We start from the raw sequence: 15,075 nt of genomic DNA on the forward strand, positions 1-15,075 counted from the left end.
TTAGGAGACTCTGGATCCTATTTAAATCTTTTGTTTTAGCAAGCAGTTACCTTGCTAGGGTTTAGCATGCAATTCTTGGCCTACTTTCCTGAGCTGTGGATCCAGCAGCGGTTTTATATTCAGAGACTGGGTGGTATCATTTTTGTCGGTGTGGTTTATTTGGAGCTGCTGGGGCACCTACTAGCCCCTGCTTATGCTACCTGAGAGAGTGGAAGTGGTTTCTTAAGGTCAGACCACCACGTATTCTTTGACGGGGACAGGGTGTGGTGGTTTCCCCTACCTCTGCTCTCTATCCACCATAGTGTCTCTGAGAGAGAAAAGAGAGCCACCAGCCCACATGTCTAAAGAGGCTTCCTGGACCAGGTGGCTTGCTGTGACTGTTCTGCCTTCTTGCCCCAGTGTCTCAGGGTTGGGGAGGAGAGCCTCAGGTCACAGAGACAAAGAAACTTCCCAGACAAGGCCAGATTCCTTTTTTATATGGCTGACAACCAGAGAATTTAAGAAATTTGTTTGAAATCAGACCAAATATTTATGGTAGAGTGAGGATTAAAACTTAGGTCTCCAGCAATAAGCGTAGGGCTCCTTTTATTAAATAAACAGTATCTGAAGCAATGCATAATTAATTATTAAAAGATTAACTTACTATCTGTTTTCCTAACTTAACTAGAATGAACGTCAGTACATTTTAAACAGTTTTTAAGGAAATACTGATATGAAGAGTTTGCCACCTAACTTGCTTAATATTCTAGTAAATAGAAAAATCAATTAACACACAAAGCTTTTGCCAATATTTCAGCTGACTGATACAAAGATGCAATTTTACCACCAAGAACACCATTGAAACCCTGTGCTACTCTGAGCAACAAATTAACAGAATCCACAGAACTTCAGTTTCTTCCTCTGTAAAATGAGATAATAGCTATACTTCAGAAAACATATGTATTTGTCTGACATACTAGATGCTCAATAAACGGTACTTATTGTTTGCAACAGCAAAACAATACCCATCCTATGGAGTAAAAGATCTAAAACTTTTTAGTACTTATATCCTGATTTATTTTGTGTTAGTCTTGGCTTTTGTTGGCCCTCCATTATTTTACATCCTTGCTCACATGAAAGTCTAATGTGATCTCTAAGTTCTCTAATTCTCTAGTGTGTTGTGCTGAACCCAACAGAAATTATATACTGATCTATCCACCACAACCCACTCTTACATCAAATCAGTTTAAAATGAACACCATGCCCAGCCTTAAAAAGGAAAATAAGTTTTTTAAGAGCATCTTGCACAGGTGGGGAGGGCCATCTGTATTGCCTTGCCTTTGTGATTGGGAGAGAGAACTGCACACTTAGGATTTACATGCATGTGGGACTGGAAAGTATTTTTTCAAATTTTTTTCTACTAGTGGATTTAAATATGTATAAACATAAAAACATTTACAACACTGACAAAACTACAAAATCAATTTACAAATTAAACAAAATCTTCAAAACCAAAAACTTTAAAACCAATAACGTTTGTTAACTGAACGGGTCACATGTGTTGTTCACTGAACTTGAATCTCTATTTACTGTGTGAATATGGAATTCTCTACTAGAGAACAAAACTGTTTAAGAGGAAACCATAACTTTTATATGAAGGGGAGAAATGAGAGCTACTTCTGTCTTTCTCATCTCTTCCCCAAATAACCACATGGCCCAGGACAGCATGGAATCCCACCCGGAGCAGGAATCAGTGAGGTTGCATCTGCTTATTCCCACTGATGTTGAACAGAAGATTTAAAACTAAGGATCAAATATAGAGTCAGGGTCATCATTTGGTAGAAACAGCCTTCCACTGTGTGGGGGTGGGGGTGGAGACAGTTTAAAATCTGGATTCGCAGGTTCTACCTACCTTTGCCCAGATGCCAGCTGACAGTCCAAGAACAGGACTGATGGCCAAAATCACAAGGGTTAGCTTCCAACCACGTGTAAATCCTACTATAAAACCGGTGAAAAACGTTGCCATCGACTGAAAGAACATTCCAATTTTGTCACCAATTCCTTCATTAATTTTGGAGACATCACTAAAAGAACAGATAGCGTTAGAAATAAATATCAGAATTGTAAACACAGAACATTTCTCCTGAATCCAGTTGTTTTTGGTTTGTTTGTTTTTGTCTGGGGTAAATTAGTTAACATCTAAGGCTCTTGCTGGGAAATATCCCCCGAAAGTATCACGTTGTTGCTCTACTTCAACAGCACACTCTCAGAGGATTTCTTGAGTCTGGCAAGTCCAATCCCTCATTCAGGGCTAGTCATGCAGGTCCCCTCACACCCCGCTAGAGTACTAGGAATAAAAAGATGCATAAGACATGATTGCTGCTCAGAAGGAATTTAGTCTCACAATTACGTCTCTGTGATGCACTAACATGTCCTAATAGAGCTGATGACATCTCTTTCATTTTAATAAGAATTAGAACCACATCTGAGTTAAATATACAACTAGGTACTTACTCTGTGAGCCGTGTGTTAAGCTCCCCAACATCATGCATGTCAAACCAGCCTATCTCCTGTTGCATTATAGCATGAAAAAATTGTTTTCTAATTTTGTATATTTGTCTTCCAGCCGCCAGGCACCAGAATGAAACCTGAATGTAAGCAGCAACAAGGACACCAGCACCAATTCCACTGTAATAATAGGCATACCTGAAAAACAACAAGATTACTGCACATACTCTAATCAATGCCTCTTTCCCAAACAGACCACAGATTCTTACTTTTGAGTTATCTAGCTATCTTGCCATGCTTAACAAATAAGAACGAGTTGTAACAAGCAGAGGTGATCGTCAGCATCCAGCTATGTCTGCGCCATATAGTGTAGAATGGTTAAGAGTGTGGTTTCTGTTTCAGCTCAAATCCCAGCTCTTATCTGCTGGGTAATCTTGGGCAAGCTACTTAACCTTCTTAAGCCTCAGCTTTTTAATTGCTGAAATGGAGAAAAGAATCATAACGCAGTAGTGCATGTAATACACTTGGGTCAGTGCCTGGCACATAGTAAGCACCCAGAGAACACCGGTTATCGTGAAAGACTTGTGTGACACCTTGAAGTATCAGTGTCAGGTGAAACCTACGACTGTAGTCTTGTCTACCCGGAATATCTCAGTATCAACTGATGAGTCTTTGGGGTGGTTTCTGCACATTGGGGAATGGAAAGAAGTGACAGAACTTGCCAGAAAGTGGAACCAAGAGATAGGAATGGTTCTCTGGCCTAGTGGGCTATTAATCTGGTAGAACCTGGATGCCAAGAGACAATTGAAAATAAAAGGTATTTTCATATCGTCTGCCCAACTGGCCATCATCAGTTACCCTAAAACGCTTAGTGAATCAAAGAGTGGTCCTTCCAGTTTAAACTCTAACAATAAAAAACTAAAATCTTCTAAAACCAGACCCTTGATCACCTAGAAATGTTGAATTTGTTTCCTCACTTTGAGTCTTCACATTTAAGAAAGCAAACATCTCTTGAGTTTTACTAAGTAATTAATTTTTAAGTTAAAGACAAACATTCTAAAATAAAATATATCAATATTCTCTTTTTTAAAATTTACTACTTGTCATTTTCAAATAAAAATGTTTGTACAAACCATACAGAAGCTATAAAAACAGCTATGTAATAACCAGAAAATTGCTCATGTTACTGTTCACAACTCAGTGTTCAACTCAGCAAGAATCTTGGTGAACATTCTTCCCTGAGCTACACTCTGTAATTTACAATGTATTTATCAGGGAAGATGTAATTAGAATACTAAATTTTAGTTAATAGCTCAGTAATTAATCATTATCCAAGTGTTAATGATATATAAACAGATAGCTAAAAAGAAACCCCATTTAACAAGGAGAATTCATGCTTTGAGAATCAGTGAATGTTTTTTACTTTGTTTTTCAAAGATTGGCACCTGGGCTAACAACTGTTGCCAATCTTTTTTTTTTTTTTCCTGCTTTATCTCCCCAAACCCACCCTGTACACAGCCGTATATCTTAGTTGCAGGTCCTTCTAGTTGTGGGATGTGGGACGCCACCTCAACGTGGCCTGACGAGCGGTGCCATGTCCGTGCCCAGGATCCGAACCCTGGGCCACCGCAGCGGAGTGCGCGAACTTAACCACTCGGCCACGGAGCCGGCCCCAGTGAATGTTTTTTAAACGATCAGTCAGTGTTCACTCCAACAAAATATATTTATATTTAAGCATTTATAAGATGATCACAAGACATTCTGTTTTATTTTCCTTAATATTAAAAAAAAAAAAAGCCTTTCCACAGGAATATTTGTAGGTACTTGCTTCTCATCTTTCAAAATACGATCAAGTGTCTCCATTGTCTTCAAATCTACCAGATCATTTACAGGATACGGTGGAATCATTATCTTCTGATTCACCAACTCATATCTTTGAACATCTTTTATAAGCTATTCTGGGGAGCAAACTTCAAGATATGTAAATCATTAACAAAAGCTTCCCCAAGGTGAGTTAAGGTTATAGAATTTCTATATTTATTCTGAGGTGTTTGTTTCATTGTTTAGGACTACATGCTGTGTTTAAAAAAAAATCCTATTGACTGATCTCATTATTACATCGTGACTGAAAACATCCAGGAAGCAAACTAATAATTAAAAAGCCATTGCAAATAATGTGATTTTTAATTTAACTACACTTTAAAAGGTCACTTGGAACTCCTCTAATTCCCTGTACGTGATATTCTGTCTTTCCAATGCACACATAAGTCTAATCTAGTCGTAACCTTAACTTTAGCACATCACATGCAGCAAATTCTTTTCTTAAAAAGCAAAAGAATTCTACATTATATCCTCTTGGAAAACTAACAATGGTATTGTTCTCCTCAAAACTTTGAATCTTTATTATAATAATGCAAAATTTTAAACACTGCTACAATTGGATTAACACAGAAGAGTTGAACAATAGTAAGGAAAATGTCTAATTACTTGGTCATTTCCTCCTCCAGTTTCTCGAAAGGTGTAGGGCTGCCGTTACCTAGATTACCACAAAACAAACACATACCATTAGGTCTCTTTGTTCTCCATTAAAAATAAGCATATAAAAATGAATCAAACTTGTGTCACTTAACATTTACACAAAAATAGGCCAAACTGATTCAGGGTTTTTTTTAATTATTTATTTATTTATTTATTTATTTATTTATTTATTTATTTTGGTGAGGAAGATTGGCCATGAGCTAACATCTGTGCCAGTCTTCCTCTATCGTCTATGTAGGATGCCGCCAGAGCATGGCTTGATGAGTGGTGTGTAGGTCCACACCTAGGATCCGAACCCACGTACCCTGGGGCCTCCAAAGCAGAGCACGTGAACTTAACCACTATGCCACCAGGCTGGCCCCTCATTCTTTTTTTTTTTTCTTTTTTTTGACTAAGACTAGCCCTGAGCTAACATCTGCTGCCAATCCTCCTCTTTTTTGCTGAGGAAGACTGGCCCTGGGCTAACATCCATGCCCATCTTCCTCTACTTTATATGTGGAACGCCTACCACAGCATGGCTTGCCAAGACGTGCCATGTCCGCACCCAGGATCTGAACTGGCAAACCCCAGGCCACCGAAGCACAATGTGCGCACTTAACCATGGTGCTGCCGGCCCCCCTCATTCAGTTTTAATTGTGTGTAAGCATTATGGCATCCATTCAAATCCTTCACCACTGGCCACATGCAACCACATACACACTCAATTTAATGAAGCTTATTTGCAAGAAGAAACTCACACTTATTAAGAAGCAGTCTGTCAGTAGGAATATCAGCATCCTTGAATTAAAATATTTTCTGAACTATCACTCCAAGATGACATAGAGAAAAACCTTTTCTAGGGTCTCTGTCCTGATAAATAAACATCAGTGCATACTTGACACTAAAGCACCTAGTATTTAAAATCTAACACTGCATTTCTCCAGTTTTTATTTTTATTTAGAAATATAAAATATAAACAATAATGTAACAAACACCAGTGAGCTCATCATTCAGTAATAGCAAATGATGACATTTTTGGATGGGTACATTAAAATCTTAACACTCCCCCTCTCAACACACACACACACAATGACCGCCGTTCAATGTTTTGGCGTGCATTTTTTCAGATTTTCTTTACTGTATGCATGTATACACATACACAAATATACATAAGGCTTATTTAAAAAATAGAATCACAGCCCACATTGAGTGGCCAAATTTCCATGTCATTGTGTATATATATACATATATGTGTATCTATTTTTCCAAAGTTGCATCTATTTCAGTTGTTTCCAATATTTCACTATTACAAGCAATGCTCCATTAAACATACCCATACACATATATATGAATATACGGTAAATATTTTTATAGGATAAATTATCATAATCAAGATTGCCAGATCATCAGGAAAGGCACACTTTAAATCTTGTAGTCACTTCAAAAGTTATGTTATAAGATGAGACAGCCTAGTTCAGATGAGTCTGATTTTGACAAGTGTGGGAAAGAAGAGGAAAAGTTTTTCTGACAAAAGGAAAAACAGGGATAGGCAAAAGTCCACGGCATGTTTGAACAATGAGTAAGCCACTTTGGCTGGAGTGTGGGGTATGTTGTGGGGATGGGAGGAGGTGGATATGTGTCTGGAAAGTTAATCTGGGCCCTGCAGGTATGGTGTATAAAAATGAGTGGTCATTCAGCGGTGTTGAGCAGAAAAGGATATCATTAGATATATGGTCTAGGATGACTAGCTGCCAGCTAGAATAGGGAGAGACTGAGATACTTGAGCTACTACAATTATGTAAGGAAAGAGGGTCTAAATGAGAATAATAAAGAAGAAAGTACCACTAAGATTTAGGGAAGGAAAAGTTACAGGCCTTAGCAACTGATGGCACAGAAGTCGAGAGAGTGAAAACAAAAAACGATCAAGACCTCGAGTCAAAGCATCTGAAGAATGATGGTGCCCTGGTGGGAAATGAGAAGTCAGCAAAAAAAGCAGGTCTGGTCAGATGTGAGAAGATTATTAATTCCGTTTTGAAGGTTTTTATTCTGTGGTGCTTGGGACATTCAGTTGAAGATGTCCAGTTATCCAAGATGTCCAAGATACCACTATCTCCTCTTCAGGCTTCCAGAACCTCATTCTCCTCATTCTTCCACCACTCTGATCCCTCTCTTTCAGGTTGCGGCTCTAGAATTCTAGAGAGAGCTCAGGTCTGAAGACTTAGGAGTCATGTGCTAGAGGCCATAGCTAAATTTAGGGCAAAAAAAGAAAAAAGTCATTTCTCCTTACCTCTGAGGACAGGATGACAGGTAAGGAGAAAAGGGCGACCAAGCTGGAACCCTGGGGAAGACTCCATTTAGGGGTAACGCAGAAAGTAAGGGAGTAAGAAAGAGACGCAGAGACGTAGCAAAACATGTAGCGGAGAACCGTGACTGCTTCACCTTGTGTCAATGCGGGAGTAAATGAGTCCAGATGGACTGTTTTAACCACTTCTGAGATTGCTTCTGCTCCATATGTTCAAAGATAAACCAGGATACTAAATAGCTGCGTGACGATTATTCTCCAAATCAGTCTTGGAAGATCTCTCCTTAGGGATTTACTGTCTTATCTATTTAGCCAGGAACTGTTTCCAAATGGTATTAATTGTCACTAGTGTGGATCACTACCAAATCAAGACAAATTTTCAAGTTGAACTAAATCTCTGTTTTCTACTCACTGCTACTATCAGTTTTCCCAATTCTAGAGATAAGGGACCAAGAGAATTTCAACAAACGCTCTTCGGCAACGGTAGCTTCTAGGTCTACCGTCATTTTTACACAGTTCAGACAGTAAAACCTTATGTTCAAGGTCAAAATTGACTCCTTCATGTTTATGCATACAACTATACATTACACACACACGTGTGTATATGTATGTATATATAGTTTCAGTCATCAGAAACCAACTCGAGCACCAAGTACCTTTTACTTGTGCCTCAGTAGTGTCAAAGTGTACCAGTCAGAATGAAAATGGAGCATGCAGGTCCTCTGACAGAGATCATCTCTACTGACCAAAGAACGAAATAAAGACGCTATGTTCTTTAGACTCCCTCTAATCAACTTTTCTTTTCCGCCAGCCAACTTTTATTAATTAAAACCTCTCTGTCCCAGATTTTTCCCTCCTCTCTGAGCTTCTGATAATATTCTTACCCTTAGGCATGCTTTCACAAAATCCAAACTTTCAAGCTGAAATGACCTTAGAGGTGATATAGTCCAATTGCTTGTGTGGATCTCAAAGGGCTACTGCCCAAACCCATAGTTATAAAGAAGAATATTTGAACAGTATCCAAAAGTTAACATTATTTTTCAGTGGGAGAAGCCAGAAACTCTCTGGGCTATATAACAGTATCAGGCAAATAATCAGCAAAGGAAAGCCAAACACTTAAGTGTAGCTTTTATTTTAATAAAATACTTGCTTAGACTCTTGCCCACCATCTCCTTTTCCAGCTTCCAGAACCTCATTCTCCTGGCTCTTCCACCACTCTGATTCCTCTCTTACAGGCTCATTCACTGGTTCCTTGTGCTCTCCCTCCTTCCTACATGCTGGTGTTTCCCAGAATTCCATGCACACTTCCAGGGTCACCACAGCCACTCCTGCAGCTTCAGTGACTCCCATATCTGCACTCCCAAATCCTCTCCTTCCTCATGGTCAATGCTCTGGTTCAAGTCCACATCATCTCTTCCCTCTACTCTAACGAGAGCCTCCTAACTGATCTTTCTGTTCTAATCAGGTCTTCATATTGTCACCAGATTTTACCATTGGAAACAAAAATGCAATCATCTTGCTCCCATTAATAAACCTCAGTGACAGTCTACTGCATAAAAGACTAAGTCCAACATCCAAAATATGTCATATTAGTCTCTCTGCAATCCTGCCACAATATACATGACAGGATAACACTTTTGAAATGTCAACCAATGATTTTCCAGATATTTTCTTAACCCACACCCTTCTCCTCATTCCAGTAGCCGGGGTACTGCAGTCACTGTCTGCACGGAGGAGTGCTGCAGCATAAAAGAAAACGGTGCCTAAGTTTCCTCTAGGCTTTTGTGTTCTTGAAGCCTTTGCCCTTGGCGATTGGAGGGGAAACTGAGCATGACAAAACATTTTGTTTAAATTTCACGAGACTACGCTCCACTCTTTTAGACTAAAAATATTTTCCACACACTGAGAGCTGCACTAAAGAACTTATGACAGCTTTCTTCCTCCAAGCCTTTATTCATTCTCCTCTATCTGGAATGCCTTTTACACAATTTTTGTCCTGGAAAAGACTCTTCTTCCATGAGTGAGCTCAAATATGACCTTCTCTCAAATGGCTTACCCCAAGCAGAATGATGCAGCTTGTCACAGAATTCCACAGTAATTGATACACAATTCAATTTACTGAGTCAATGCTAGAATAGAAATATGAAGCTTTATATCTATCTCCTCCGCCCACTCCCACTGGTGTCAGCTCCTAGAGAACTAGACTATATCTTACATATCTTTGTATCCTCAGTGCACAGCCTCTCTATCTGCTGTAACCTAGCTTGTCCCAAAGATGTACAAGTGGTTTCACAGAGCCACCACACATGCAGACCCTTTACTGAAATAGTCCATCCAATCATTCTATTTTGTATACAAGTGTCTCACATATCATAAGATTACAAAGAGATACAGTAGATCCCATCTTCCTACCCAAGCAAGACTTCAAAGAAACCTACAACTAAACAGTGCCCACCAAACTGCCTAAAGACTCCATATCATTTAAGAATCACATTACATTTCTATCTGACCCAAATACCTCAGAAGGTTAACTTATTTTACCTACTGAACACTTAAGAACAGCATAAATTTAAAAGTACATAGCATAAATACATTTGTGATTTCCTAACTGGTAAAATGAGATTATATCATAGTTAGTTTTCAAACCATTTTCCATAGAGCCTTCATGTTAGGCACTGTTCCAGACACTCGGGACACAACCTAGAACGAGAGAGTCATTTTTTCTAATCTCATTGGATTTCTGTGCAAGGATGAAATCCTGTCACTTTCAGGGCCCAAACCTCATGTGACATGGTACCACTGCTGAAATAGCTAAGATAGGTTTTCTCAGGAACTTCCTTTTTTCCCCTTATGCCTTTCTTCCCACTTGAGAAGCTGTAATAAACAAACCAATAAACTAACAAATTAATTTTAGAGTAATAAATCTTAATAAGTAAATAAAGCAGTGATGCTATACTGACTTTGGGTTGGGTTGGGAACAAAAGGTCTTTCTGAGTGAGAGCTGAATGATAAGAAGCCATTACAGAGACATAGATGCGGCAGTTTCTGCAGGGCCCCAAGCCAGGAAGGAGATGGGAGTGGTCACAAAACAGAAAGAAGGTCAGTGTGGTAGGCTGTACTGAGGAGGTAATAAGCAATGAGACTGCTGGGGCAGGAGGAGGCCATGTAGGCCAATGTAAGGAATGTGTATTTATTCCACGCTACAGAAAACCAATGGGAGAGATGTGATGAGACTTGTGTTTGGAAAAGCTCACTCTGACAGTGTGTGGAGAACTGCACACAAGTGGGTAAGAATGGAAGCACAGAGAGCAGTTAGCAAGTTAGAGTTGGGGAGGCAAGAGATGAGATGAGGATGGCTCTGGGCCCAGGGTGCAATTGGGTATATATGCGGTGGGCTCTATGTGGAATGACCTCGACACTGCTGCCCGGAGGCAGGAGAGCAGACAATCAGCAGAGACCCTGGCCTGGGCTCCCCTCCAACACTTTCAACCTAGGAAGCCTCACTTTCAGCTGTTTTACCTGATGAGCTTCCACGTCAGATGTTATTTACACTCGGGCGGGGGTGGGGGGGTGGGGGGGGAGTGTTTCTAATTAAAGAAGAGTTAGTAAACCACTGACTTAAATGATCTACAAGGTCCGTTCTAGCTCAAGAACACTATGATTTCCAGTCTTCTGGTGCAGGAAGCTCTGTCAACCACCAGCAAGAGAAATCTGGACCTTTTGTTTCAATGATCAATCCCTCTGGCATTTCCCAGGCTAGAGCCTGCCAACTCAGTGTGGTTGGGTTTATTGCAGGTGACAGAAATGACTCCAGGAGCTACAATCTCCTCACCTGTGCTGCTTTCACATGGCCTGAGGAGCTGTACCTCTTGGCTGATCTGCCTGACATTCCAATAAGCAAATCTACAGAATGGTCTCTCAGGGAGAGAAAAGACCAAGTGAAAAATGCTGGCATTTGCTACAATTTTAGGCAGAGTTTGAAACTACTAGTAGAGTGGGAAAAAATACCAGACTAAAGGCAGGATTCCTGGCCCAGGAACTCAGCTCTGTCAACTAGCAAGCAATTCCATCGTGGCCACATTGTTTCAACTTCCTGGGCACCAGTTTCTACATCTATAAAATCGTGGGTTGGGGCCAGATAATTTCTAGGTTCTTTTTCACCTACAAAATTCTGAGTCAGTCTTGCATTTATTCATCCCATTTCTTAAGCACCTAGAATGCATCAAGTACTGTATATCTTTTTTTTTTTTTTGCTATTTCTATAATATATTGTAGAGATACACTTTAACTAATCTACTTTTTGCCAACTATAGCATGCATAGGAACCAATGAATTCAGAGAGAACACTGAGAACTTCCTTTGGTGAATGGTATAAAAGCAAGCTGCCAATCCAAAGGTAGTACAACACCTCTTGGCAGGTCCCTTTGAATACCACGAAGGTGCGTAATAAATCCATAAGAATTTTACATTACTCAAACATACTATAACATCTTCTGGCCCAGCTCATTACCTGCATTCACAAAACTAAAGTAATCCTGCCTCAGGGTAAACGTGTTCTGCAGGATCACAAAGAAGGGGTTCTCAGGACCCACAGACATGTATAAAAGGATCTATAAATACCCCAAATTGGTAGGAAGATTTATGTGCACGTTGCTGGGGAAAGGATACACAGCATTCATTAGAGACTTAAAGGTCCAAAACTTGAAGGGTCATTGTAAAATCTTCGTGGTGTCACTGTATTCTCAAGTGTATTCTTAAACAGGCATTTTCAACATTTCTACTACTTGAGCATCGCCAGGTTGTAAGTCTTTAGGTAGTTTAGTTTAAATCAATCTATCTTGGGGCCGGCCCAAGGGCACAGCAGTTAAGTTTACACGTTCTGCTTTGGCGGCCTCAGGTTCGCTGGTTCGGATCCCAGGTGCAGACATGGCACCACTTGGCAAGCCATGCTGTGGCAGGCGTGCCACATATAAAATAGAGGAAGATGGGCACGGATCTTAGCTCAGGGCCAGTCTTCCTCAGCAAAAAGAGAAGAGATGTTAGCTCAGGGCTGATCTTCCTCAAAAAAAAAAAATCAATCAATCAATCTATCTATCTAGGCTAAACCAAAGGCGACTTGGAAGCTCAGAGCTCTCAACCAGCCCCTCCTCAATCAAGTGTGAGAGTGTGTGTATGAAACCCAGATTATTTCAGCAGTCCATTCACTTTCCCACTCTCTTGGAGGATTGTTTTAGATCTCCTTTCTTTACCAGCCAAATGTTTTGCTACTTCACTAAGAAAACTACAGTAATCAGAAGAAAACTTTCACAAATTTTCTCCTCCTCATCTACCTAACTTTGGGCATTGGCACTCAAATACTCTCTCTTCCCACTTGTTCTTGTATATGAACTATCCAATAGACACACACACACACAAAAACTTCTCTAGGCCTCAGTTCTCCATTTTAGCATCTATTTACAAAAAGCCCAACTTGTAACAATGCCCAAAATTAAATTTCTGGTATGTACTGCCTAAACCTACTCTCCCTCCACCCCCCTCATTTCAGTTGATGGTAACTACATCAGTTTATCCAGTTTCTCAGGCTAAAACTTTAGAATCATCCTGGACTCCTGTATGATTTTGAATCACCCATATCCAGTTTGTCAGAGAATCTCATAACTGATTACTACTTATCATTCAAGGTCCAGATTAGGTCCCTATACCTCCTCCTGAAACTTTCTGGCATATTTCTGACTTCATAGAACTGTCTCTTTTTTACGTATCTCTGCCAGCACTTCCATTGTGCATTCTAATGCTTGTGAATACTATCTTCTCAAACTCTTGACAAATGTGAACTATAGCTTACACCCCCTCTACCTCCCACAGCACTAAACACACTAGTCCACATTTAGTAAGGGCTTCACAAACATTACTCTGAGTGACTCATTTTTCCTCAAGCTTCCAATAAAATCAGTACCACAAACAATACTTACTTGGATAAGACCCGTTTCCTACATTTCCTACATTTGCAAAGCTATCCGTCATTTGTCCAAAAACCAGCATCATGAGGGGGAGTCCAGCTCCGTGGATGATGGCAGCCGTAGTCCCCAGCAACATATACAACTTATCAAGCCAATTTGAATAGCGAAACTAAAAAGAAAGAAAATGTAGAGAACAGGTACAATTAGCACAGTGTCATGGATGGTTTGCTCCACGTTCCAAATATATCCTCAGACTACTACTGCTACCACGCTGGCCCAAGCTTAACTACTGCAATAGCCTAATTAGAAATGGGCATTTGGGGGCTGGCCCCACGGCCGAGTGGTTGAGTTCACGCGCTCCGCTGCAGGAGGCCAGGTGTTTCGTTAGTTTGAATCCTGGGTGTGGACATGGCACTGCTCATCGGACCACGCTGGGGTGGCATCCCACATGCCACAACTAGAGGGACCCACAATGAAGAATATACAACTGTGTACCGGGGGGCTTTGAGGAGAAAAAGGAAAAAAATAAAATCTTTAAAAAAAAAAAAAAGAAATGGGCATTTGATTCTTCTATTGAGTTCTGACCTACTTTTTCATATTGGACTCAGTCTGTCCTCTCTTCTTACATATGAGGATTGATGAGAAGTTTGGAACATTCTGAGAAATTGTAGAAGTCTTTAATGGTACAATAATAGAAATATAGTATTTGTTGCTCTGATTTCCAAGAAGAGAAGCTACCTTTCATCTCAAAACTTTTTAATCAAGAAAGATCTTGATTGCCAAAGGCCCCTCTATGGACACGACTGAGGAAACATGTTTTATTGTTTTAAGAAAGTGGCTTGGGTCAAAGGTGTGCTGTATAATGGCATTAGCACAAATGTAAAATGATTTTAATGTAATTAGGCCTCAACAGTGAGAAGGAAGAGAAAAGGAATGAGCTAGATGTATGCTTCCCAAAGAATAGATTTTCTAAGATAGAATGTGGCCATAATGACTGACCAGTACAGGTTTGCATAATCTCTTTAACTGGGGACAAGTCACAAGGAGGAAAGAAACAATTCTTTGGACCCAAAAAGTGATAAGAAGAGGACAGGACGCAGTAAGAGGAATGGGCTCAGGCTCTGTGACAGGCCCATTTGGGAAGCAATTAATACTTCCCCTGTATAATTCAAGGAACTAGTTAAGGACCAAAAGATAAACCAAATGAAAGAAAAAAACAGAAACAGGATGAAGTCAGCTGTGGTGGTTTGTGGATAAACCGAGGCAGATGGCTGTCATGTGGATTCACCATGTCTGTACTCAGCAAGTTTGTAATCTGGAGGAAACTAGGTAGGAAGTCATAGGTCTAGGCAGGGAGGTGGTCTAGTGGCTAAGATCTGGCGCTCTCACTGCCTTGGCCTAGGTTCATTTCCCGGGCAGGAAACCACAACATCTGTCTGTCTTACTGTGGCAGCTGCGTGTTGCTGTGATGCTGAAAGCTATGCCACGGGTATTTCAAATCCAGAAGGGTCACCTGTGGTAGACAGGTTCCAGTAGAGCTTCCAGACTAAGACAGACTATGAAGAAGGACCTGGCCACCCATTTCTGAATAAATGGTCACAAAAACCCTGTGACTAGCAGCAGAGCATGTCTGATACAGCACCAAAAGGTGAGAGGATGGAGAAAAAGACCAGACAGAGCTGCACTCCACTATACACAGGGTGGCTAGGAGCCAGAATGGACTCGATGGCACTAACAACTAGGCAGGGAATATAAAACAAAACAAAGATCAAGATCAGGTAACAAAACAAAACAAAGATCAAGATCAGG

General features: G+C 40.3%; 1 protein-coding gene across 2 annotated transcripts in view; it reads right to left on the reverse strand.

Annotated features, from left to right (window-relative positions):
• Positions 1 to 15,075, reverse strand: part of ABCB1 (ATP binding cassette subfamily B member 1) — an 88,222-nt gene that overhangs the window by 58,480 nt on the left and 14,667 nt on the right. For both annotated transcript variants that reach the window (XM_046668811.1, XM_046668812.1), the window contains 4 exons: positions 13,279 to 13,435; positions 4,975 to 5,023; positions 2,494 to 2,685; positions 1,892 to 2,063 (listed from right to left, as the gene is read on the reverse strand). In XM_046668811.1, coding sequence (XP_046524767.1) covers positions 1,892 to 2,063; positions 2,494 to 2,685; positions 4,975 to 5,023; positions 13,279 to 13,435 — 570 coding nt within the window. The remainder of the gene's footprint in view (positions 1 to 1,891; positions 2,064 to 2,493; positions 2,686 to 4,974; positions 5,024 to 13,278; positions 13,436 to 15,075) is intronic.

This window comes from Equus quagga, chromosome 8 (genome assembly GCF_021613505.1).
Source record: "Equus quagga isolate Etosha38 chromosome 8, UCLA_HA_Equagga_1.0, whole genome shotgun sequence".
Lineage (NCBI taxonomy): Eukaryota > Metazoa > Chordata > Mammalia > Perissodactyla > Equidae > Equus > Equus quagga.